Raw genomic sequence first — 24,208 nt, forward strand, 5'->3', positions numbered from 1 at the left:
TTTCTAGCTGTATTTCTTCTCTGAAGGTAAGTTTGAAATGTCAGGGAGAGACAAATAGTAATTACTTTCAAGATTTTGTGATCAGACAAATGTAAAGATTCTTGCACAAATTAAAAAAATGGATTGGTCGAATAATCAAGTGTCCTTTACAACATAGTAAATGTCTTAGAGTATCCCTAAATATAAAGAAGTAGTGGCTAACATTAATAATTATGTAGTATTGTGTGAGTAGCAGATGAGCTATCTGGAATATGCTGAATGTTTGGGGTTTTGTGTTTTTATTTTGTTTTTTTTTTTTTCTTTTCTGTAGGAATTATCTTTCCTGCGTGCGATCCTAGCTATGAAAAAACATAAGAGACAAGAAGAAGTGTTTGCTTTATTGAATGATGTTCTGGATACCCACTTTTCCTCTTTGCATGGATTTCCTCTTGGTGTGGAATATTTTGAAAAACTAAACCCTGATTTCTTGCTAGAAATTATTAGAGAATATCTTAATTTTTGTCCAGCACAGGTAAGCTGTAGATCTTACACATCTGTCTGAGAATGGGAATTTTTCATTTTCAGATCAGTTAATCACAAAGAAAAAAATAAGAAAATTTTCCCTTTTAAAATGCAAATTTATTTGAAGTAAGATTATGATTTGGGATATTACACTACTGTTTAGTTAAAGTAATGATAAAAATACCTATTTTGTGATGTGAGCAAGTGGCAGTAATGACAACTGAGGAAACAGGATATTTATTCAATGCACTTGAATCTGTGTGTAGTTGCACTGTCTTAGTGTCTCTGAGGAAACCAATGATACAGTGAATAGAGTTATCTCATTATGAAACCAGGATGTTCACACTGACCACCCTATTCATAAAATATTTTTGTTGGCTTAGGATATCTTTTCAATATACATGAATTATTTCGTGTGTTGGTAAAAAACAGTGGAATACTGTCTTTTTATATTATCGTTCATTCCAGTGAAAAATCTCACTTACTTAGGTGGCTTAATTTTCTGTGGCTGAATTTGTGTGCTCTAGTTTTGGAATGCAGAACTTAATAAATTGAATGGAGACTTCACATCTTTAAAGCAGAAGAAACATATTTAAAGTTTCTTCAAATAATGTCTTCCTTAAATAGATTATTCTGAAATAGCTGGGAGCTGACTTCTGTAATCCTGTCATTATTTCTAGCCTAATTATAGAACTTTGCCATCAGTATGTTTATGTAGAGTTTTAAAATCTTAGCAGGAAAAGTAGATTTCCATTGTTATGAACTGCTTCACTATCTATTAGAAAATGACAGTGTTTGAAAGTCTAAAAGATGAGTAGCAGTGACATTTGCATGTCACAGATGGCAGTGACAGGAAGTACCATTCTATGAGGTTGTGCTCTTGTCTGAAGACTTCCCTTGGATACGTTCCGGAAATATTGAACGGCAGTGGTGGTTTTTAATTTGGAATTAAAATTGCTTTTCTCAATTGTGGTCCGTAGAAAGATTTTTAGAAGAAAAGACAGGCCTTTGCTGAAGTTTCCTTTACCTCTTTATTGCAAAAAGGACCACATGGTGTTTGAAAGTGAGGAGTTAGCTAGGTGGTGGAGGCTTCAATTTTGGTTTTGGGTCCTGTGGAAATACTATTTGTGAACAGAATGATGTTTAGGTTGCCTTTTTCGTTTTTAATGTATAAACCAGTTAGCAACTAGCCAAAGTAACAGAGGGAAATGAATAATGTTTCTGATAAAAAGGAGCTAAAATGTGATATATTGTACTAGCAGTTTGCATGAAAGTAGCTATTTTTCAGCTTCTATTTTCAGTTTGTTGCTAGCAGTATGGATATGTTCTGTGGTGTGGGCTGAGGGTAGGCATGACAAGACCAGAACCTTTTCTTCCCAACCTTCTCATCATTCATTCCAACTTCAGCTTTCTTGAAATTTAATTCATGGTCCTGCTGTGTTGGATGAGTTGGCCTGGTAATTCAGAATGTGTAACCAAGTGTTTATGGCCTGACTCTTCTGTGTATGTCAGGTCTGAAGTGTTTTATTGTCCTTGAATTCTGAGAATGTCTTGTCTGCTGATACCAAGAAGTTGCTCTATTAAATTTCAGAGTTTTTTATATTTCTTCACAACAACAGCTGCTTTGACTGCAGGAAATAGCAAGGCACTGCTAATGCTCATTTGAGTTTAAAGTGAAGCTTGGACTTAAAATTAAATCTAAATCTAAAACCTGTTGATTCAAATGCTGGTTTTTGGTAATTTGTTGGGGTTCTTTTTGTATTACTTACTTGTTTCATTTGCTCCTAGCCTGCGAGTCCTGGGCAGTCTCCTTCACCACTTCTCAAGCACTGTGCTTCAGTTCTTGAAACTGTTGTAAAAACTGTGCCTGGTCTTCAACAAGCTGTCTTTTTAATTGCCAAAGTGAAGTACTTGTCAGGTAATAGTTGTATGAATGGGTAGTTAACTGCCTTCTTAGTTTATTTAATATAAAGAATTAATTTTACACTTGTAAGTAATAATGAATATTTTTCTTTCACTGCAGAACACTATGTTACAGCTAAGTGAAGAACATTTGCTCTTCATTTTTTGTCCTTTATGATAGTGTCTTAATTGTACAGACATATAAATATAGTATTTTTAATCTATTTTTCCCAAAAAATTAGTTTACTGAATGATTTACTGATAATTTACAGAGCAATAGGAAAATGTCATACTTTTGACCTGCTTTTGATTTCATGTCATAACCTTATAATACTTTGTATATGAGTTTATTCGCTAGATGCTAACATTTATTTAAAAAAAACAGGTGAATAAAAATGCTATGTATATAACCTCTATTTCATATCAACTGTGTTTTCACCTTCCTTTCCCCACTTCCTAGGGGATTTTGAGGCAGCCCATAGCAATCTACATTACTGTCTGGAAAGGAACCCTTCTTATGCAGATGCACACTTACTGATGGCCCAGGTGTATTTGGCTCAAAACAATGCCAAGCTGTGTTCTCAATCCTTGGAACTGTGTTTAAGCTATAATTTTGAGGTGAGTTGAACAAAAGAATGAAATAATTCTATTCAGTCAGCCATCTGAAGTTGTATGTTTTGTAAATAGTAATTTTCAACTGAACCATTTATAACTCTTGCACTACAAGTTTAATATCTAAATGTTTATATGAATGTGGTATCTGAATATTTATCGAAGAAATGACCATGAAGACAAAACTAACACCTCCCAAGTTACACTTTATGGGTCTTATACATTGCATTGTTGACATCAGTGGGACTTTATGTAGGGTTAGCATAGAGTTGGGAACACAATACACACACACACACCCACCACTCATTAGGTCTGAGTTTTGCCCAAGTGTCTTGAGACCACTTAGCTGAAAACTGCCATTTCTTTGCAAGCATGTCCCATCTTCTTTCTTCCTCCAAGTAATACAAGAAAGCTGAAGATTAATATCTAATTTGCTGCCTAATTGAGGTCCTTGCCATTTCACAGAGCTATATTTTTCTTATAGACTTTTTGTTTCATGTGAAGTATGTTTTAGGAAGGTGAAGAATGGCATGCAGGACTTCTGGCAAATAATGATTGTATATTTTCTTTAATTAATAGTCTTGTGAATGTGCACACAGCAGTGTGGGAGACACTCAGAATACCTTAAAATTCAGTATAGTTTAAAATAAAGCAGCAATTAATGTTGTTCTATTCCAAAGTCTCATCCCATGTCATAGTTTTTCTTTGTAATTAAAAAATTGCTAAATTACTAGTTTGCATACTCTGACAATTCTTATATTTTCATAAGTAAATTTTTGAAATTGAATTTGTGTGTATTTGGAGGAAAAAAAGAAACCAAAATCAATATTTTAAAAATATTGATTACATCAAGTAAAGTTTGGAAACTCTTTATCGTGTTTTTTTTAGGTGAGAGAACATCCTGTGTATCACTTAATCAAGGCTCAAACCCAAAAGAAGATGGGAGAAATATCAGAAGCTATTAAAACCTTACAGATGGCAAGGAATTTGCCTGGAATGAGAAAAGCTACAGCTTCCTCAAAATCAAAAGGAAAAAGTATTGAAATTGATGCAAGTGATCGTGTGTCTGTGTTCCTAGAGTTGGTAGAAGCTCATCGTTTGAATGGAGAACCGGTAAGATGGCAAACCTGCTAAAATACAAAACACACCTGAAAACAATTCCCTCTTCCCATTTCTTTTAGTTCAGAATGGAAAACCATCTCTTCTTTCGCCAAGAGGATTTGCTTAGTAAAATTTCCAGCATGTGAATATCTGGTTTGAGAACTTAAGTTCCTTGAATTGTATGGAGCAAAAAAACCCAAAATTGCTTGCAGGTCAATTTTGAGTCTACAAAAGCCATTTCACACTGTTGATGTTCATTTGCTGGGATGTAGATCCCTGTTTTGATGTCAGAGTGCTATTAGCCGTAGGTTTGGATCATGTCCTTATCTCTGTGTATCAGCATCCCCCTACTATCAGCTGTGTCTGGATAAGCAATAGGACACTACCTATGGATAAGAATATAAGAGAAGCCATACAGTCCTGTGGTTTGGAGGCCAGCCTGCTCAAAGCAGGACCTGTTGGAACAAGGTGCTGGAAGCGTTCTATAGCTGAAGTTTGAGCGTGTACTTGTATATATGCAACATAAATGTAAAACTTTTTATAGTAGTCCATATCACAAGAATTTTATTTAAAAAATCAAAGACATTAGAGCAAAACAAGTGGATACGATGATTTGTGGTTTTTGTGGTTTTTTTGCTTGGTTTGCACAATGCCCATAAATGCTTACGATGTCTTTATTTTTGGCTGTTCAATGACAGGAACTAAATTAATTCTATTGTTTTTATTTGCAGCATGAAGCTGCTATAGTCATCCAAGACGCCATTAATGAATTTTCTGGAACACCCGAGGAGCTAAGAGTTGTGATTGCAAATGCAGATCTGGCAATTGCCCAAGGAGATGTGAAACATGCCTTGACTATGCTCCGCAATATTACACCCGAACAGCCTTACTTTGTACAAGCTAAAGAAAAAATGGCAGATATTTATCTTCAGTATAGGAAAGATAAGAAGTTATATGCCGCCTGCTATCGGTAAGAGTTTGTGGAGTGCATAAATAGTTTTCTAGATGTTTACTGATAGCATGGTGAACTCATTTTTTATTTCTACTGCAATAAATGGGAAATACTTAGTGACATGAATTAATTTGAGTAAATGTGGTAACTTTTAAAATGACGATTGGAAGTCTTATTTTGAAAAGATATTTCAGGGGTTTTTTGGTTGATTTTCAGAAATAAAAACTAAAATCTGCAGAGGATAAAATTGTGCCCTTACCTTGTTTAGATACCAGTATTGACATGTTAAATACTGAGCAAGGTTTTGTCTTCTGTTTCCAGTGACCTAGTAGAAAAACTGCCAAGTGCTCATACTTTTCTTCTTCTTGGTGATGCATACATGAATATTCAAGAGGTGAGTGCTTGCTAGAGATGAATGGAATATTTGAGTCGTTTGTTGACTTTGTCTAGTTGAAACATTGTGGCATGCTGACTCTTACTGATTGATGTTTGTCAAACAGAAATTGCTTTAGCATGTAAAACAATAAATATTGACTATGAGTAACTGTTTAATTTAGAAACTATTGAAAATACATTTCTTTTAAAAGCTTACTTGGTGAAAGTCAAAGAGGGAATGTTTTCTAGAACAGCTCTGCCTCATAAGGCTAACAAATACCTAGAGTGAAAGCTAAATTGAAACTACGAAGAAGCTGGAGATGTTTAGAATAGTGTTCTGAAACTTCGAATAATTCTAGACAGATCTCCAAAGATCTCCAAAGAGACATCTGCCTCTTTGTTAACTAGTAGTGTTAACTAGTAATAGAGAAATTGCAATGAAAAAAGAGTGAAGTTTATTCAAACTCGTTTGTTTGCTAAGTCTCTCCATATTTTGTTCTAGCATGAAAACATTGATTTACATGGGCTTTACACTTCCTGCAGCTTTATAGTAGCCCTTCTGCTCTCTTGAAGTATTGTAGCTTATGAATCAGTAGTGCATGGCAGTCATTCCTGGAGTTGTTACCGGATTTTGTTTTCTTCATACACCTTTTATCTTGATCTTTGACTTACATGTGTTTATATTTTACTGTTAAAGCCTGATGAAGCCATAGAAGTCTACGAGCAGGCCTTGGAGAAAAATCCAAAAGATCCATCTTTAGCAAGTAAAATTGGAAAAGCCCTAATCAAAACACATAACTACTCAAAGGTATTCTATAAGAACTGTATTAGGTTAATTCAATTGAGTTCTGTGTAAGCTTTGTGAGCTTTGCTTGAGTAAAAGTATTATATTTCAGAGTGCTAAAATAGACATTTTATCTTGAAAGTAAATTTGTAGATTCCCTTCAGATCATTGGGCCAAAGGCACAGTTGAGGGATCCACACATTAGTGGATTCAAATGTGTTGAATTGTAGCTGTGGTGACTTGCAGTGGACTTGGGCCTGCACTCAAACCCATGTTTTATTACTTCTTCATTGAAAAAAAGTAAAGAAAATTGTAAGCAACATGTCATTAAATACCTAAGTAACAAGGTTATTGTCTTTAAGATTTGTCTTTCAATTATAGACACATTTTTGTTTCTTCCTTCAAGGCAATCGGTTACTATGAGGCTGCAGTGAGAAATGGCCAACAGAACTTCCTTTGCTATGATTTGGCTGAGCTTTTAATGAAACTGAAGCAGTATGAACAGGCAGAAAAAGTACTTCAGCAAGCTTTAGATCATGAGCCTGGTAGGACTGTTATTGATTCACAGGAAAACATACAATTTCTACTGTTATTTGTGTTTTCTGCATGACTCTAAGGAGTAAATGAGTTCATGGGCACTTCTTTTTCAGTGGTTTAATTCCATTTGTTAACCTTTGTGGCTGTCTGAATAGAGAAACAGTATTATTAGTAGTCCATTCTATAAGGTTTTCTTATGTCACTATAACACTTTTATGCTTTGCAGGGGTGTGTTGGTTTTCCGTCTTGTTTACTTCTTAATGAAAGAGTCCTCTGATTTAACATTGTATTCCTGTCTTAGTTAAGCCTTTGAGGATCTGACTAATTTAATAGTCATGCTCAAGACAGCTTGATTTTTCTAGTGTGGAAAAATAATTATCAGTAAATACAGTTTGCCCCGTGTACTTTAAAATCTTACCTTCATATATTAAAATGAAAGAAAAAGTCTTTTTTTAAAATGCCTTAGTGTGTTGATATACACATATCCTCTAAGAGAAAAATGTTTATTTTGGCTGATTGGGAAAATTATTGAAAAATTTAATAATTATTTATGGAAATGCTAGAATATCCTTTGTGGGGAAAAAAAAAGAATTATAGGAAATATACTGATGGGAATGATCTTACATGGTCTAAGTTGCATAGTCTAATCTCTGATTTAGAATAGCATGTCACAATTACAGCACCTTGCAGACCAGTTTTCTGACAGAATATAGCTCTAGATACTCCTTAATTTTAATAAAGATAAAACAAAATTTTTGGTGATGTCTATATTTTAATGTGGAACTGTGCTCAAGATACTGCTTTGTCAGTAGAGTAAAATAAATTTAAGCCAGGGAAGGCTTGAATTCTTCAAATACTAATTTATGCATTTGTATTTTAACTATTCTTCAAAAGCAGCATGCTTCTTTTAAGTAGATACTGAAATATTTAGTTAAAATAATTCTGTATTCGTGTCTGTTCCGGACTCTACCAAAGGAGGCATAGTTTGAGGTCTGGCTAGATATTTCATCAAACAGTCTCATGCTTTTTGCATGTAGAGAGTAGCACATTGTATCAATTTGGACATTTTTTATTGACTTTAAGGAGGATTTAGACAAGAAATGTCTAAACAGGAATGGCTTTATTTCCTGTCTGTTTGCATCAAAATATTTTCTCTCATGCCTCTCAAAATGCAAATAGATCTGACAGTCATTTTTTTAAAAATATCTTTGCATCTTTCAGTACCTTTACCCTTAAATCTCACTTTGTTTGTAATCTGTAATGTTTACTCTGCTTACTACCAACATACTCAGCCCACCAGCAATGCACCAAGTCAGATCACAATTCTAAGTAAGATAGAGCTGTGAATTTCTCATGTAAGCTCTTGCCTGGAGGATGTGATGGGTTTCTTCTTTGACTTTACTGGGATCTGTTCCTTCAAGAATAACGTCTCTTTAATGTCATTCTTACAGTTAATGAGTTGTCTTCTCTGATGGAGGATGTACGTTACCAGGTACTTCTGGCAAAAATTTATAACAAAATGGAGAAGATTGACAGAGCTATTGTTTCATTACAACAGGTAAAGAGGAAAACCAAAAAGACCTGTGAAAACTTGCAATGTCCTCATGTTTACTTACTCCTGGTTCCACTTTCATCCCATATTCTAACCATAATATCTGTGTGAATGTGGAAAATGAGTGTATGCTGGGGATAAAGCACCTGTGACTGCTGTGAAATGTAAAGTACATGAGGTGTTACACAGTCTGAGGATTTTGCAAGCAGTGTTATCTGAATTTTAGATCAGAATTCAGGCTTTTACTGCAAGCCTGAAGTCTTACTTTGCCTTCATTTGTGTGTGGAGCATAGTTTTAGCATATCAGGTGAAAACAAAATTGGCCATGAGGGCAGGTAGATTACATATCTTTAGCTCAGCATTGAAAACCATTCACAGAGCAAAATGGAACAGCTTTCAATGGCTACCTGTTGTTTTGTTGTACTGCTAAACAGCAGTATTAGTATTAAATAGCAATAATAAGGTCTGTCCATTATGCTGTTCAATATTATCCCTCAGACTGAGACTTGAAAGAATAAAGTTGGAAGCTAGAAGTTTAATCCTTTAGAAAATATTTTCTCAACAAAAAGGTTTAGCAAGAGATGTGGTCAGTACTTTCTTTTCTATTACACCTCCACTGTGTTAAAGTGAATGTAAAAGAAATGGTAAGCCTTGGTAGCATCTTCTGACCAGCAAGAAAAGTCTGCAGATTGGTTAGAATGGTAATTGTATGTAAGGGTTTAAATACCAATATATGTAAGATTTATCTTTGTTAAATTCTTAGTTATTTTTTTCCTTATAATGTACTTCCTTCTCTCTCAAAGTTGATTTTTTACCCCCCAATTCTCCTTTAAATGTAAAATTCCCCATTAGCAGTCTCCTTCTCTTTTCTTTGCTTTTTTAATTATTCCAGGTTTCTCACTATATCACATTTCAAAGAACTTACTGTCTTTTTAGATTTTTTTTGTTGTTTTTACTGCAGCCCTCAAAACTGTCCTTCCTTATACCCATTCTCTTTAGAATATTTTCCTGTTCCTTTTCCTTTTGATGCCACATTCATTTACTCAAAACACCTGCATTTTGATTTCAGCAAGACTAACTTAAATTTCTTCCCTTGGTTTTCAGGGAGATGTTAGAAGTTCTCCCCGGATGTTACTTTTGTGTTTTAGTTCTAATTCCCTGCTAGGCAAAATGGTAGGAGTGTAAGAAGCAGAATAGTATTAGTGCTTCCTTCTCTTAAAAAAAAAACAAACAAGTACACTATTTTATAGCAGATAAATGAAATGAATTCCTTTGACAGTGTTTGCTCACTGCTTTCTCCGCAACAGGCCCGGGAATTACAAGGCAGAGTGCTCAAACGGGCGCACGTAGAGCAGCTGGATGCAGTTCCTGCACAGAAACAGTTCGCGGCTGAGATTTGTGCTGAGATTGCAAAACATTCGACAGCCCAGCGAAACTATGAAAAAGCAATTAAATTTTACAAAGAAGCCCTTGTTCACTGTGAAACCAATAACAAGGTCAGTTCTCCCTCTGACTATTTTGCATTGTTTTTCCTTTCGGTTTTTAGAGGTAGCAAAACACTTGCAGTTATCCCCATAATAGAATAATTTGCAATTATTTTTGCTTCATGATATGTATAGAACCTTGAACTTTCTCCCCTTCATTGTTTACCATGATAGAATAGTTGCATGCACTGCTAACTTCTGTCTCTTACAAGAACTCCTGACTCAAGTGGTGTCTGCATGCACTCACAGTGAGCCTGTCTTCAGGTACCAGTAATGATGGAGATTGTTTAATCTTGCGTGGTGCCTGTCCTCTGAAATGAACTCCCAGTGATTTTGGTCAGTACAGACAATTTCTGTCTTTTCTGTGTCTACTTTAGCAGTTTTAGATTTTTATCTGGACTTGGTAGGATTCTGATTTTAGTCACAAAATGTTGCTCTTCTTGAGCAGGATTATTTTACTGCGTCTCTCTTCTCTGCACAGTCTCATTCCCACAGGTTGATAAATACAGGTAAATTTGGATTTATTTTTATCCTCCTTTTCCTTCTTATCATTTCATAACTGTGGGCTTTGGAAATAAGAGAGGGAGAAGCAAAAGTCTAAGAAATTTATAATTATAATAAGCACAAAAATTAAGTGCCATCTTTAGTGAGTTTTTTTTTAGATTAAAAATAAATCAATACAGTTTTTGCTCATTTATCATTATGATTTTCTATCATAATGATACTATATACTTAGATGTATGTGAAGACTTTCTATTTTGATGCTTGCTATTGAACAACTTTCACATGCATGAGCTGTGAAATACATAACTTAGTTTTAGTATTTGAGCTCATGTGTTGTGGTTCCAAGAATCTAGGTCTTTCCAAAAGCCACAACTTCAGTGTTATTTGAGACAGACTTCTCTCAAGACATTTTCTAAGAATGATATGGAGAAGAAAAATAAATTGGGAAGGAAATAAAGACATTCTTAAATGGTGATTTCCCCATTCTACCATTAAGAGCTGCCTGTCATGGTACAGGTACAGCTGTGGCTTTTTTATCATTATCAAAGCCTTACTTTTGTTTTTCATGCCAGTACTGAAATACCAACATGGCATTTCCCTTCAGTTCTTGCTAAAATCATACTTTTGAGAGATTCCCATTGTTACAAGATGTAGACATTTGTATTAAATATCTGTTAGATATTACTGAAGGTTTTTGCTTTCATCCTACTTTGCTAGCAACACAGAATACAGTGACATCTTAGAAAATAAGTCTGAATTTCTGATTAATAACTTGCTGCCTACTTGTTGAGTAATGAAAGGAAAATATTTTGTTAGACAACTAGTATAAAGAAGTTATCTCAATCTGTTTTTATAGTTACAGTAGATTTGAACTTGTTTTCTTCACTTCATTTTTAAAAACATTGCTAGTACAAGATTAGAATTGAAATATTTTAGATTACAAAATATTATTTTGAGCTGTTAAAAGTCCATCTGTTTCTCAGCACCTTGACAATTTACTTTCCTTAAAATTATATATGGAAATAATGGAAATTCCTTTGAAGCTATCTGTACCTTGTTTCGTCAGAACACAATATCCTGTATTTTAGCCAAAGTAACCCAGAATGGATTGAAATGCATTTATTCAGGTAAATGTGAAAAGATTGCAGTCCATGTCAGAGGGGAGTTGTGTCATTTTGTTTTGCATGGTTAAATCTGGTAAACCTTTGTTTCCTTGATCAGGTAAGAGGCAATGCAGTTTCCAGGTGGAGACTTGAAGGGGATTGCAGATTGCATCATGCACATCATTTTATAGTATCATTTGTGTTGGAGTTGAAAATTTAGAGACCACTTCCACTTACTAGAATCTAGTGTAGAGCTCCAATTTAGCTGGCTTTTTCGCTTCCTGCAGGAAGCATTCCTTGACTCCAAGACTGCCTTTTGGTATTCCACTGAGTTGTGCACACAAGAGCAGCAGCTTAAAGAAAGCTTTCATAGTTACAGTTCTGACATGCATGCATTCTCTGTATCATTTCAGTGCTTACCCACCTGCCTTCCTGTTTCAGAATTACGTGGTATATGTTTGAGTATGAACAGAACTCAAGGAAGTAGGAAGAAAACAGTTGTTAAAAACTGTGCTAGGAGCCTGCATATTCTGAACAGGATGTTCAAAACACTGTTTTGATTCAGAAGTGCCTCTCACAAGTGGAACTAGTGAAAGAATTATGATGCAATTATAAATGCCTCCCTTTGGAAACAAAATCAAAACACCATTTAAAATTAAGTGGGAGTGACTTACAGTTTAACTACTGCTAATTTTGCTTTGTGATCAGTTTACCTTCTGTTTGCTTCAATAAAAACTTGATTGAATTTGTGGTAACTCATGTTTATAAACTTTTCTGTGGCATTTTATTCAGAATAGTTTGTGATGGAACTTCAGCTTTAAGAATGTTTGCTGGTGTACATTTCAGTTGTCAATATTTACTCTGTGGTGGCTTCTCAGAAATGGATTCACACAGAGTCTTAATGTGGTAGGTTGGAAAATCAAATAAGAAAATTGTTCCTTGTGAAACTGGTACTCCAGAATTAGTTGGTGAATGTTAATGAGATACTTAGTTTTTTCAGTGCATTTAAAACTACTTTCACTTATATTTTTCCAAGAACATTATTCATACCAAAATGTCTTCAGAGCAGTGCTATCTCAGCAGCCCTGTTTTCAATATACCTTTACAGTACTTCTCAGAAGAAGAAAAATTTTGTCTGTTGTAAAAGGTGAGGGAATGAAAATGGATTATATTAGTTGACTGAGAGCCCAAAGAAAACAACAGAAAAGGCTCTCTTTAGTGGAGATACAATTTTTCCCTGGAGCCCTATAATACCAGGTTGATACTCAGAACGGAACCAACTTTCTTTATCTTTGAATCACATACAGTTAAATATTTTAATATACAGGCAATGTTGGAACTTGCACGTTTATATCTTGCACAAGATGATACTGATGCCTGTCAACATCAGTGTTCTGTACTGCTGAAGAACGACCAAGATAATGAAGCAGCAACAGTGGTATGTATTATTAAAATAATCCTGCATCAATGCTTTTCAAAGTTTGTGTGCCTGCAATATGATATATTTATAAAGCACTACTTTTAAAAAAGCCTCCAACTTTGTGATTCCAAAGAATACGTGAAAAATCCATGGCAACAAAATGTTTTTCTGTTTATGACAGATCATGTTTTAATATGAAGTTTCTAGCAGTCGTAGCTGTTGTTCTATCTCAATATAAAATGAGACTTTAGAAGTAAAGGAAAAAGTAGTGTAGCAAGATTAGATAAAGTATGGCTTAGTGCATGTTCTATTGATAATTGGCTAATACTCAAAGAAGAAGATATTTTTCCAGCACAGTAATATTAAAACATTTTTTTTAAGTGCTAGAAGAAAAGAACCATGTATTTTAGGTAATTTTATAGCATCATTCAAACTTAGTTAATCATATTCCTACTTAACAAGATTTAATCATAGCTGCAGGTTCTTGTCCAGGACTTCCAAGGATACTTCTTGGCCTAAAAGATGGCTCAATAGACTGAGTAGTTTTTGATGTAACACACTAATTTCCAAAATTATTTCAAGATGGGACTGATTTATTTTCTCATGGCAGTCTAACATCTGAAATTTGTTCTACTGTGACATGTGAACAGAAGTAATAGCACTCTTGAAATATGTTATTAAATCTACTCTATATTAGCTAACTATCAGTGGAGAGAAACTGAAATTAAGCAACTCAGTTCACCTTCCCTGCTGGAGTGAGCCATCATCTTTCTTTTTCCTTAACTTTAAACTAACTTTGCTTTTCCATGTGCATAATCTGCAGTTATTGGAAATAAAATTAGGAGTACAACTATGCAATGGTTAAAAAAACATATTTGAAAGATAGGGCAGACTACTTAATTACCTTTTAATTTTTACCTTATGTGAAAAGGTGTTCATGCACTTGCTCATTATTACCCGCCTGTGTTGTATATTGTGTTTGTTTTCCAGAGAGTAATAAAAGTCCAAGTGACTTTACTTCTCATGCAGCTCCTGCAGCATTTTAAAGCTATAGTTTTAGCTCTCTGCATAACCAGAATTCATCGTTTATAATTTGTATTTTACATTTTCACAATTTATAATACCTTGTTTTGTTTTCTCTAAATTGTTCAATACTGTAGATGATGGCTGATCTCATGTTCAGGAAGCAAGATTACGAACAAGCTGTTTTTCATTTCCAGCAGCTCCTGGAACGCAAGCCAGGTGAATATTTACCAATGATACTTTTATAAATAGCTGAATAAAAGATCTTTGCTTGATTAAGAAGAAATGTTTTATTTATAATGTAGTGGAAACTAAAGCCAAAGACCATCACCATGTTTAAAAACATAAAGGTATTTTAGGGGAATATGATAAAAATTGTTTCTTGTAGATATAGTAATTTACTTTGCTGCAATGTAATGTGCATAGTTTACCTTAAGCCAAATACAAATAGGGTGTTACTTACTTGTTCACTGTAAAGCCCTTTCTTTTGTATTAAAAATGTCAAGTACATGAGCGCAAAGGTAATATTTTATTTGAAAACTAATAAAGGAAACTTGTCTTGGAGAACAGTCAGGTTTTTTAGCGATTTTCAAGGTGGGGCGAGAGAGAAAGCTACTAAATTTTTACTGTAATGATTGTAAAGCTTTCTAATGGACTTTGAAAAAAATCACAAGAATGCAGCAAATGGTTTTGAGTGCTTTTGAAAGTGAAGTACAATTATACTTCTATAAAAACCTGTATATAAAGATACTGCAATTATCACTTAACATCTTCATTATGTATCTGAGATTACTGTTATATGCCTTATATCTTAAATCATATCTCATTTTTATATGTGAAAAAATTAAGCCAAGCTCTTTATTTCTTAGCTTATTCATATAGCAAATAAATAGAATTACAGTATCCTAATTATTTGTATATTTAGATAACTATGCAACCCTCTCTCGCTTAATTGATCTGTTAAGAAGAGCTGGGAAATTAGAAGAAGTCCCAAGATTTCTTTTAATGGCTGAAAAACATTCTTCCCGAACAAAGCTTGAACCAGGATTTCACTACTGCAAAGGATTGTATCTTTGGTACTTGCAATTATAATTAAGATAAGATGTATTTGACTGTGTAGTATAGATTTAAATTAATTTTCTTGTTATCCATTATCATTTAAAGGTGCTATGTTGATTTAATTAAGGCGTCAGGATTTAAGGAAATTCTTAGTTTCTCTGAATATCTCAGGATGTTCTTCAAGGTTTGATAATGTAATACTGTTTATCTTCACCTTTTATAACTTGTTAGATTATTTTTAGTTTGCAAAAACAAGTTCCTTGCAATAGTATGTGCGCTGTCCAAACCTTGCAGTATTACTGTGTGTAAATGGGTCATCTGTTTTTAAATACTTGGGTTTCTTGGGATTTGGGTGGAATTTGGAGCAGGCAATTTCACTTGCCTGGCTTTAAATGTTTTAATTATCTATGTAGGTACACAGGTGAACCAAACGATGCACTGCGGCATTTTAATAAAGCTCGAAAGGACAGTGACTGGGGACAGAATGCAGTCTACAACATGATTGAAATTTGTTTGAACCCAGATAATGAAACTGTGGGTGGAGAAGTCTTTGAAAATCTCGATGCTGACATAGGGTAGGTGAATTAAGTAAATATTGTTTGGGTTATTCTGTCATCTCCTTCTGCTAGAAGAAGTTCCAGCAATTTAAATTAAGGCACATTGTCTGCCCCTTGACAGTGTGCCTTAAGTTAAATTGCTAGAACTTTGAGATCATCTAGTGCTTTGAGTATTCTGTGTTATTGTGAGAGACCATTCTAACTGTAATAAGTGAGTGTCAAGCAGAAAATGTAGATTTTCTCTGGAATGCTGGTCACTGTTACAGTCAGCTTGTTGGGTTGGAATTGCTGTTGTTGAAGAGTCAGTGTAGAATGCCAATATACCAGAGTCATTTTTCTACAAAATGGTGTGTCTTTAGCACAGAAGCAGTTCTAACTTGTAATTAATTTAGTGTGTATTAAAAAAATAAGCTTCTATGAAGATTTTTTTTTTTTCTTATAATAGTAATTCTACAGAGAAGCAGGAGTCTGTGCAGTTGGCTGTAAGAACAGCAGGAAACCTGCTGAAGGAGCTCAAGCCTCAAACCATTCAGGGTCACATTCAGCTGCGAATCATGGAGAATTACTGTCTCATGGCAACCAAACAAAAATCAAATGTTGAACAAGCACTGAACACTTTCACAGAAATAGTTGTGGCTGAGGTTAGTAACCTGTCTCATTTCCTCACTCTTTCCTTCCATACTTAGTACATTTTTTTACCTAGCCTTGCTGTTTACTTTCAGCAACAGTGGCATATGTTAGTGCTAGTTGCTTTAAGGATCATTTTCTATCAAAGGATATTTCATAAAAAATTTGAAAAAGACATTTCTGAAATAACAATATATTTTAGAGGTTTTTGGTTGAATTGCAAATTTAGAACCCAACTAAATGCTAATATTGCTAATTACTGAGATGTGAGTAGGCTGTTTGTTGCTGGGCTTGTGTTTTTTAATTCCCAGGCTTGCCAGCAGTGTGTCTTATGATCTATGCAGTGCTTTATGGCAAAATTGATCCTTATGGTAAAAATCTTCAACATTTTATAACTATTTTTAGTTATTAGTTTTAGGATTAATAATGGATGTTCCAGTTACCAGCAGCTTTCAACAGATTTTATTTCAGCAGCTGTAGAAAGATATAGTCCATCAGAATGCTATAAAATCTGTAAGTTAGTACTAGTCTTTAACTGTGTGCTGAGCTGCACCTTGTCTGAGGCAAGTATGCCGGGGCTGATCTTAGGTGTAAGGCAGTTCTAGGAATCTCAGACAATCTCTGCCTCCGGTACTGGCTTCCCAGGCCTACTCAGAATTCATCTGAGATGCTGTGATTGTGGCACCTTTGTCACATGGTGACAGTTCCACGAGGAAAAATGCTGCAGTTTATTTATTATTCCCTCTAGCGTTGCATAAAAAATATAGTTTTAATCTCTTCAGGCTTCTAAGGTTATGGATCCATGATAGGTGTGGCTGTTGAGGGAGAAGGGGGTTCAGCTTATTATGTGGGAGGGGTGCTTTTGGTGAGATGTTTTTGTGTTTTTCAACCCACTATGAAAAATGTATTTACGGCACAATCTTAGAAAGAGATAAAGAGGCAGAATACCAGCAGTGAGTCAGGAGCGCTGAGAAGGAGAAAGAAGCATTTCAGTTAGCTGCTGATAGAACTACTTACTGTCTGCATTTAGGAGGAAGTTGCAGTTGCAAGATGTGAGCCCCGTTCTCATCCTTTACTAATGAAGGCAGGATGTCAAAAAGTGCACTTGTGCCAGGAGTTCTTACTGCCTGCTTTTGAGGCTCTTGCATAGAATGGTGGCTTTTAAGAATCCTATTTGTTTATACATAGCTTGGATACATACAGTTTAGACATTACATTTTTAAGAGCTGTACACCTAATAAGAGGAATCAGAGTCCCTTGCACTGATATTTGACAGGCTCTTCTACAAGTGGAAAATATCACTTTTGTTGTAACTTCCAAGTGACTCCAGACTTTATCGGAAGTATTTATTTGTATATAAAAAGTTTAACTCTTAGTGGTACCTGATATTTTTTTTTTCTTGTGAGATGAAATACCTGTGGATTTTTTTAGCATTTCTTGTGCTTGGTGGTTATCATGATTACAGAAATAATTGTAGCACTAGGTGCAAAACGTGTCTGTAAGATTAGATGCTCTATCTTTATTTCCAGGGATTTAGCTTTTAGTTTAGTTTTTAGATAGCTGGTGAAAGTCTTAGTTAAAAAAAAAAAAATTAAAATCAAAATAAAAAAGCATCAAGCAGTCCCTGTACTTTTTACTCTAGAAGGATCACATACCAGCACTTTTGGGAATGGCGACGGCCTACATGATCTTGAAACAAACTCCACGAGCCAGAAATCATTTAAAACGGATTGCAAAAATGAACTGGAATCCCATTGATGCAGAGGAGTTTGAGAAGAGTTGGCTTCTGCTTGCAGATATATATATTCAATCTGCAAAATACGATATGGCAGGTGAACTTCTGAAACGATGCCTTCGTCATAACAGGGTAAGTCAATGCACTTTGAAAGTAACCGTAGTACCTTTCTATTTTAATTCATCAAAATGTTTACTTTTCCTTTGAAACAGAATTTGGAATGTATTTATTTGTTTATTTGCCTGGTATTTCACTTATTAAGGAGAAGCAGATCAAAACAAGACAGGAGAACACCAACTTCACACTGGAGGGTATTAATTAAACCTGTGAATTCTGCTTAGTTATTTTTGTTCATGTTCTGTACTAACTTAGGCAAGTTTCAGCTGAGGGGACTCTAAAAGCTTGGAGCATTTATGAAATGTCAGAGATGAATTTTCCTGAGTCTCACAAAACTGATGAAGAAAGATGTGGCTGTATAAATTTTGGAGACTTGCTCCATTTACTGATACGGTGTCTTTCATACCTTAATTTTTAAATGTTTATGTTCATAAGCCTGCTACAGTGCAGGATTTTTTTTTTTTTAATGCTGGTATTAATTTTTGTGGCAATACTGTCTGGTAGATTGTCAGGGGACAAGGTCTAATGTGTTCTTTACCTCATACTTTCTTAAGAAAAAAAACCCAAGCAATATTTGTGGAAGGTACAACACTAGACTTGAAATGCAGCTGTGTGGGGTTATTATTAACTGACAGATCTTTTTGTAGAAATCATTGCAATGGCCTCTGTGATGAACTCTGCACTTGACCTGGAGTAGTGCATAATTCCATATAACTCATTTGTAACACAGATACTTTAAATCAAGACTATTGTGTCATCAAAGTTAGGACAAGTATCACTTGTGCTTTCCAGTTGTATGGGTTTGGAGTATTTTGGCAATTAAGTTGTCAGTATTATTTATATGCAAGCTTCCCTAAATAAAATTTTGAATGAATATTTATATTTTGCAGTCATGCTGCAAGGCTTATGAATACATGGGATACATAATGGAAAAGGAACAGGCATATAAGGATGCAGCAATAAATTACGAGATGGCCTGGAAATACGGAAACCAGACGAATCCAACAGTAGGCACGTATATATAACCTATAAAGTACGGTTTTGGGCACTATGGTAGAAATGAAACAACTACCTTTTACTGGAAAGACTGCTTTTAATTTTCCATAGAAATAATGTATCACTGGTTTTCCTCACATAAAAACCACAAATATTTAAAGGCGTCCTGACCAGTCACTTGAAAAGCCCCCATGGCAAGAGGTAGCAGCTTTATGGTACTTCAGAAGTTTCTGCTTACTCTTTTAGTACAAGGTTTGATCTGAAACAGTTTTAGTTGGCTGTTTGTGAACAACTTTTTCTGTATGTACAGCATTAACCTTAATAATGTATTTATAGTTATTGATTATATACTGTTTGTAGTAGAAATTATTTTATAATTTCATATATATATACATATATATGTATGTATGTATGTATATGATGGTGGCAAGTCATTGATTAATTTTTTATTCAAAATTCAAATTATCTATATGGATCTGTTTTTATGTACATGAGTGAGGATTTAAAAAACAAATTACTTTAAATGTCTTTAAATATATCTATTTTAAAGAAGATGGCCAACTGAAAACTTGAGGCACTAGTCAAGTTCCAGGCTTATATCAAAACAAAAACAAAAACAAAAATAAGTTTGGGTGCAGTAATTTTTACTAGATGTTCCTGTAGACTGAGCCATGGTGGTTGTTGCAGTTGTTAATCAAATGCATTAGAAAGAAGTTTTAATAGTAAAGAGCAGTGATTTCTTGAGTTTGTAAAGAACATAGATCAAGACTTTTCATTTTTTATTTCGAAATCCTCTAGAGTGGTAATTCAACAAATTACAAAACCTTTTGATGTCTAGATAGGAGAGTTCCTTAGTGAAATTAAACTATTAAATAATCTTGCATACAAAAGAAAATATGATATTGAAGATACTTGTGCACTTGTTTCTAGTTTTGCATTACAGCATTGTGAGGATTGTCATGCATTAGAACAAAAATGGTTAAAGCAGCACAAATTTCCATCTGGCAAGGAAAGCCATGCAAACTGGTATCAGATCCTGTATTTGCCAGTGAGGATAAGTTTAAAAATAAAAGATAAAAAATTTCAAATTTGGGAAATTGCATGCTTATAATTGTTTTTTTCTCACGCCTAGTCTCTGTCTGGGCTGATACACTTGAGCTTTACCTCTTAGGTTGAAAGTATCAGCCTGGCATATTGCTGTGTGACTTAGCTATTCCACGTCACTTTTTGTATCAGTGGTCGGCTGACAGTGGTACTGAATAACATTTTAATTCCCTAGTTAATTATCTGTTTTTTGGTTTACTTCTGTCCTTTAATAATGGAATTACCTTTACAGAGGGACAGTGTATTGCAGGCCACAATTAGAAACTCTGTGGAATACCATGGTAATTGAAAGAAGGCAACCATTATGTATTCTCTGTAGTAGCACATGCTGTCTAGAATAATGTCTCCTTTTGATTCAGACATAGCTATCAGTGTGTAAAGGACTTTTATTTACTACTTGAAGTGATTTTCAGTGGCAATTTTGATCATTACCAGGCTTATATAAGACAACAGTAGAAAAAAAACATACTAACTTTAGAAACACATAGTGACCTAAAATAAATTTTAAATGTGTTATTTTTGTTATTCAGTACAGAAACTGAAATTTTTGCTTTTCCTCTCCCCCTTCTCCCCTCACCCCTTTAATTACAGGCTACAAGCTGGCTTTCAATTACCTGAAAGGGAAGAGATATGTTGATGCAATCGATGTTTGCCATAAGGTAGAATTTGTTTATGTGTTTAATACTCTGTCTCGTGTAGCAATATTCTTTTACATAATGACCCTTCTTTTTGGTCGAGTTTACATTTCTAAAATACATAGCCTAATGTCAGAAAAGTGCCCTATCTAAAAAGTTCTATTGAATTAAATACCCTCTTCATAATCTGCTGTCTTGAGCTCCATGGAACCAGATAAATAAAAGTGAATATCCCTTCACTAAGATATGTGAAGGATATTCAAATGGGACCACCTTCTTTTGGCCACATGGTTGCAACTTGGTGAATCCATACAGAAGTATAGCTCAAAAAATTTATCAAATCAAATATTAGTATCATAAGACACTGTTAGAAAGTAACTTGAGATATTATCTTTGTATGGTCCAAACATAAGCAGAGCAAATGCAGAGTAAGAGAAAGGGCTACTATTAAAGAAGCAGAGGGAACATTATGAATTAATAATTATTCATACTAATAATAAAATAAATTTGCCCTTTTTGAGAGAAGTAAAGATAATTAGGAAGGACAAAATGAATGGAAGAATAAGAGAGAAGAGGGAATTGAAGGGAAGAAGATGAGGTAGGTTGACTACACTAGGAAAGAGCCAGGGCAGTGAAAACATAAAGGTAGTTCACCATTGCAGAGAAAGTATGCTTAAAACCTCAGAAAAGTCTCCAGAGGTCCCTTCTGATTCATGCATTTCAAGCCACCCAGAGGCTTTAGCCCTTGACCCCCATGTCTTTTACCCCAAGGTGAAAGGACAATGGAAACGAATCAGTGTCTTTGATAGAACTGGTTTTGACTGGCATGTGTGGTGGTTTCTATCCACAATTAAATATTTGTGCATTTTTAAAACCAAGTTGTCATGTTGTCATTTTAGTTTTTAAATGTGTAAGCTCAGTGATGAGGGGGGTTACCAACTCAGAACTTTTGGGTTGTATTGTCTTTTGACAGGTCCTTAAAGCACATCCAAACTATCCGAAGATCAGGAAGGAAATACTGGACAAGGCCCGTGCATCTCTAAGAAACTGAATTTGTTTTTTGTATGACTCATGGAGTTTTGCCAGTCAGACTGTGGAAACTATGAACAAAATACTGCAGTGACAGAGACCACATCAGCAAAAAAATACTGTGGATATGATGAATATAACTGTATTAGAGATCTGGATTATTTTTATGAAAAATCTGCAAACCTGAAAAAAACTGTATTTTTTCTCATTCAGTGTGTTATGTAAAGTGTCATCATAACAAAATGTTATTGGCATTATAAAAATGTTTTAAACATATAATTCAATATTTTGTTGTGTTTATTTGAAATAACAGTAAGACAACAACCTGTCTTATCTAGTGGAGGTGCATTGTTAAGATGGGTTTTAGTTCATGTAAACCATTACTTCGTAATTACAGTGTAATCTTTATTAGTACAGGTGTATTTATAAATTACGAGGGGATGTTATTTCTACATATATTAAAGGCATGCTTTATTTTTTTAAAATTCTTGAAAACAAACAGCTATGTGCATTGTTTTCAATTAATTTTACATTTTTAAATGAAAATGTAACAGTTATAATTTAGATCCTATGTAAATACGCGGTAAAGACTTTCATAGATCCTGCAGGTCTTACACAGAATTTACTTTCTGCTCATGCTAGTATCCACCTGTCAGATTTCCATGAAGAGAACTTTCTTAATTTGTAGTGGATAGTCTTTCAACATTGTATGTGTAGACAATATAATCATATATGCAGAAATCGGCATTCATTTTATTTGATCTCTATAAAACATCTTTTTAGGGAAGTAACTTTTATTATAGGGGATTATGATCTTGTCTCACATACAGAATATACCTGTGAATCTTTAGGGGAAAAGTAGTGTGTCATGAATGAGTGAAAGGAAGGAGAAAGATCGGATTTCTTTTCACTGATGCAGAATTTTTGAAAAAACACTGTTGAACTGCTGTATTTGGTTTTTAAACAGCACTTGATGTTGTATGTGTCTTACTAGAAAAATAATGTTTTGGCATGAAAAGGAAATTCTTAATGGCAGTGATTACGTTCATATATTTTATAGGCAATTTGAGTTTTGAGCTTTCCCTGTTGACATTTTGTAGAGTCACTTTCAGTTTGATTTTTGGGTTTCCTTTTAGGACAACTCAAATGTTAAGGCTACCAAAGGGAGGCTGTCTACTGTTGTATCTAATCTTGCTTATCAATAACTGGGTGCTGTATTGGGGGTATTTTTAGCCTTGTTTTCTGAATATGTTGAGGTGCATCACTTAGACATTGATGCTGCCTGCTGGTGGTTGCTAGGTCCTGCATTCCAGTAACATTGGAGCTGTTGGTCAGCTAAACTAAAATGAATAGATGTGTCTCAGGACTCTTAACGCTATTGCAAGATTTGTGTGAATATTAGAATGGAGAAGAAACTCAAGTAAATGTCCTATTCTTCCCAGGGGTCCTTGAAACTTAGGGTGTGGCTTTGTCTCTTCTGTTGGAGCGCTGTCAGTCAGTGTGGCACAATACAAACCCCTTGGTTTTTGCATGTAAGTTTTACAGCATGACAGAACTCAGAGGAGGAAAATTTAGTATACTAGGAAAAAACATGGTATGGGATTGGAATGAGGAACATGGAAAGATCTGGAAAAAGCTGAAGATGGGGGAGCTTAAATTCTTAAACTATGCTCATTGGTGTTTTTGTGTTTTTTTTCCACTGTTAATTAGAATTTATTGAGGCAGATTCTAGTAAAACAATATTTCTTTCTACACAACCTTATTTGTGCAGGATCAATGTGTTGTTACTTCATGGATAGCATAGGAATAACATTTAGCTGAAGTTCAGAATAAAAAATAGGTGCAAGATATTTTAAAAAACATCAAGACATCTGTATGTGATTTGCTTTTCTCATAAGATGGACATTAGCCTTTCATTAGATGGGTGTGACAGATTAAGTCATGACAATGGTAAGATACAGAAATTAGTTGATAGAAATCAAACTGAGGCTTCAGGCTTTCTGTGGCTTACTTTTGGTGAAGAGTTTTATGTATACACCATGCAGATAAGATTTCTGAATTCCCATTAACCATTTAGGCACTGGTGTATTTTTATTGCTGAGGTCTTCAGAATAGGAGTACACACGAAACATGTCTTTGGATTGCAGTTTAAAAAAGGCTCTAAGTAGTCTTTCAGAAAAAAAATCTTGCTTTAATATAATATTCTCAGAAGAAATAAATGTTTTTTCTATATCACTTTTATAATATAAGCAATTTCAGTTTTCCTGTGCTGCTTTTTGGTTTTTTTTACTTTCTCTGCAGAAGAAATGGTTTGGTGTCGTACCTCTTTGCTTTTACTGTTTCTTACTTTAAAAATGCATGTTCTGGTAGTTTGGTGGGGGGTTTTAGCTCCTTAATAAGTGGGTTTGAATGGAAAAGACTTCTGGGATGGAGGGGAGTCAGTAATGCTAATTTCAAAGCCCTGCACTCTTCAGTGTGATGTTGCTTAGCAACCCATCT

General features: G+C 34.5%; 1 protein-coding gene across 1 annotated transcript in view; it reads left to right on the plus strand.

The window, feature by feature from the left end:
* The window catches only part of TTC21B (tetratricopeptide repeat domain 21B), a gene marked incomplete at its 5' end in the record, with an annotated part of 34,581 nt that extends 10,373 nt beyond the window's left edge, over positions 1 to 24,208 (plus strand). The window contains 19 exons of the mRNA XM_083864750.1: positions 311 to 511; positions 2,290 to 2,419; positions 2,864 to 3,021; positions 3,904 to 4,128; positions 4,848 to 5,086; positions 5,390 to 5,462; positions 6,141 to 6,251; positions 6,634 to 6,772; positions 8,216 to 8,322; positions 9,624 to 9,812; positions 12,735 to 12,845; positions 13,988 to 14,069; positions 14,776 to 14,926; positions 15,323 to 15,484; positions 15,912 to 16,107; positions 17,736 to 17,960; positions 18,836 to 18,956; positions 20,637 to 20,704; positions 21,654 to 24,208. Coding sequence (XP_083720876.1) covers positions 311 to 511; positions 2,290 to 2,419; positions 2,864 to 3,021; positions 3,904 to 4,128; positions 4,848 to 5,086; positions 5,390 to 5,462; positions 6,141 to 6,251; positions 6,634 to 6,772; positions 8,216 to 8,322; positions 9,624 to 9,812; positions 12,735 to 12,845; positions 13,988 to 14,069; positions 14,776 to 14,926; positions 15,323 to 15,484; positions 15,912 to 16,107; positions 17,736 to 17,960; positions 18,836 to 18,956; positions 20,637 to 20,704; positions 21,654 to 21,731 — 2,766 coding nt within the window. The 3' untranslated portion in view covers positions 21,732 to 24,208. The remainder of the gene's footprint in view (positions 1 to 310; positions 512 to 2,289; positions 2,420 to 2,863; positions 3,022 to 3,903; positions 4,129 to 4,847; positions 5,087 to 5,389; positions 5,463 to 6,140; positions 6,252 to 6,633; positions 6,773 to 8,215; positions 8,323 to 9,623; positions 9,813 to 12,734; positions 12,846 to 13,987; positions 14,070 to 14,775; positions 14,927 to 15,322; positions 15,485 to 15,911; positions 16,108 to 17,735; positions 17,961 to 18,835; positions 18,957 to 20,636; positions 20,705 to 21,653) is intronic.

Source organism: Zosterops lateralis, assembly GCF_965231275.1.
Source record: "Zosterops lateralis genome assembly, chromosome: 7".
Taxonomy (NCBI): domain Eukaryota; kingdom Metazoa; phylum Chordata; class Aves; order Passeriformes; family Zosteropidae; genus Zosterops; species Zosterops lateralis.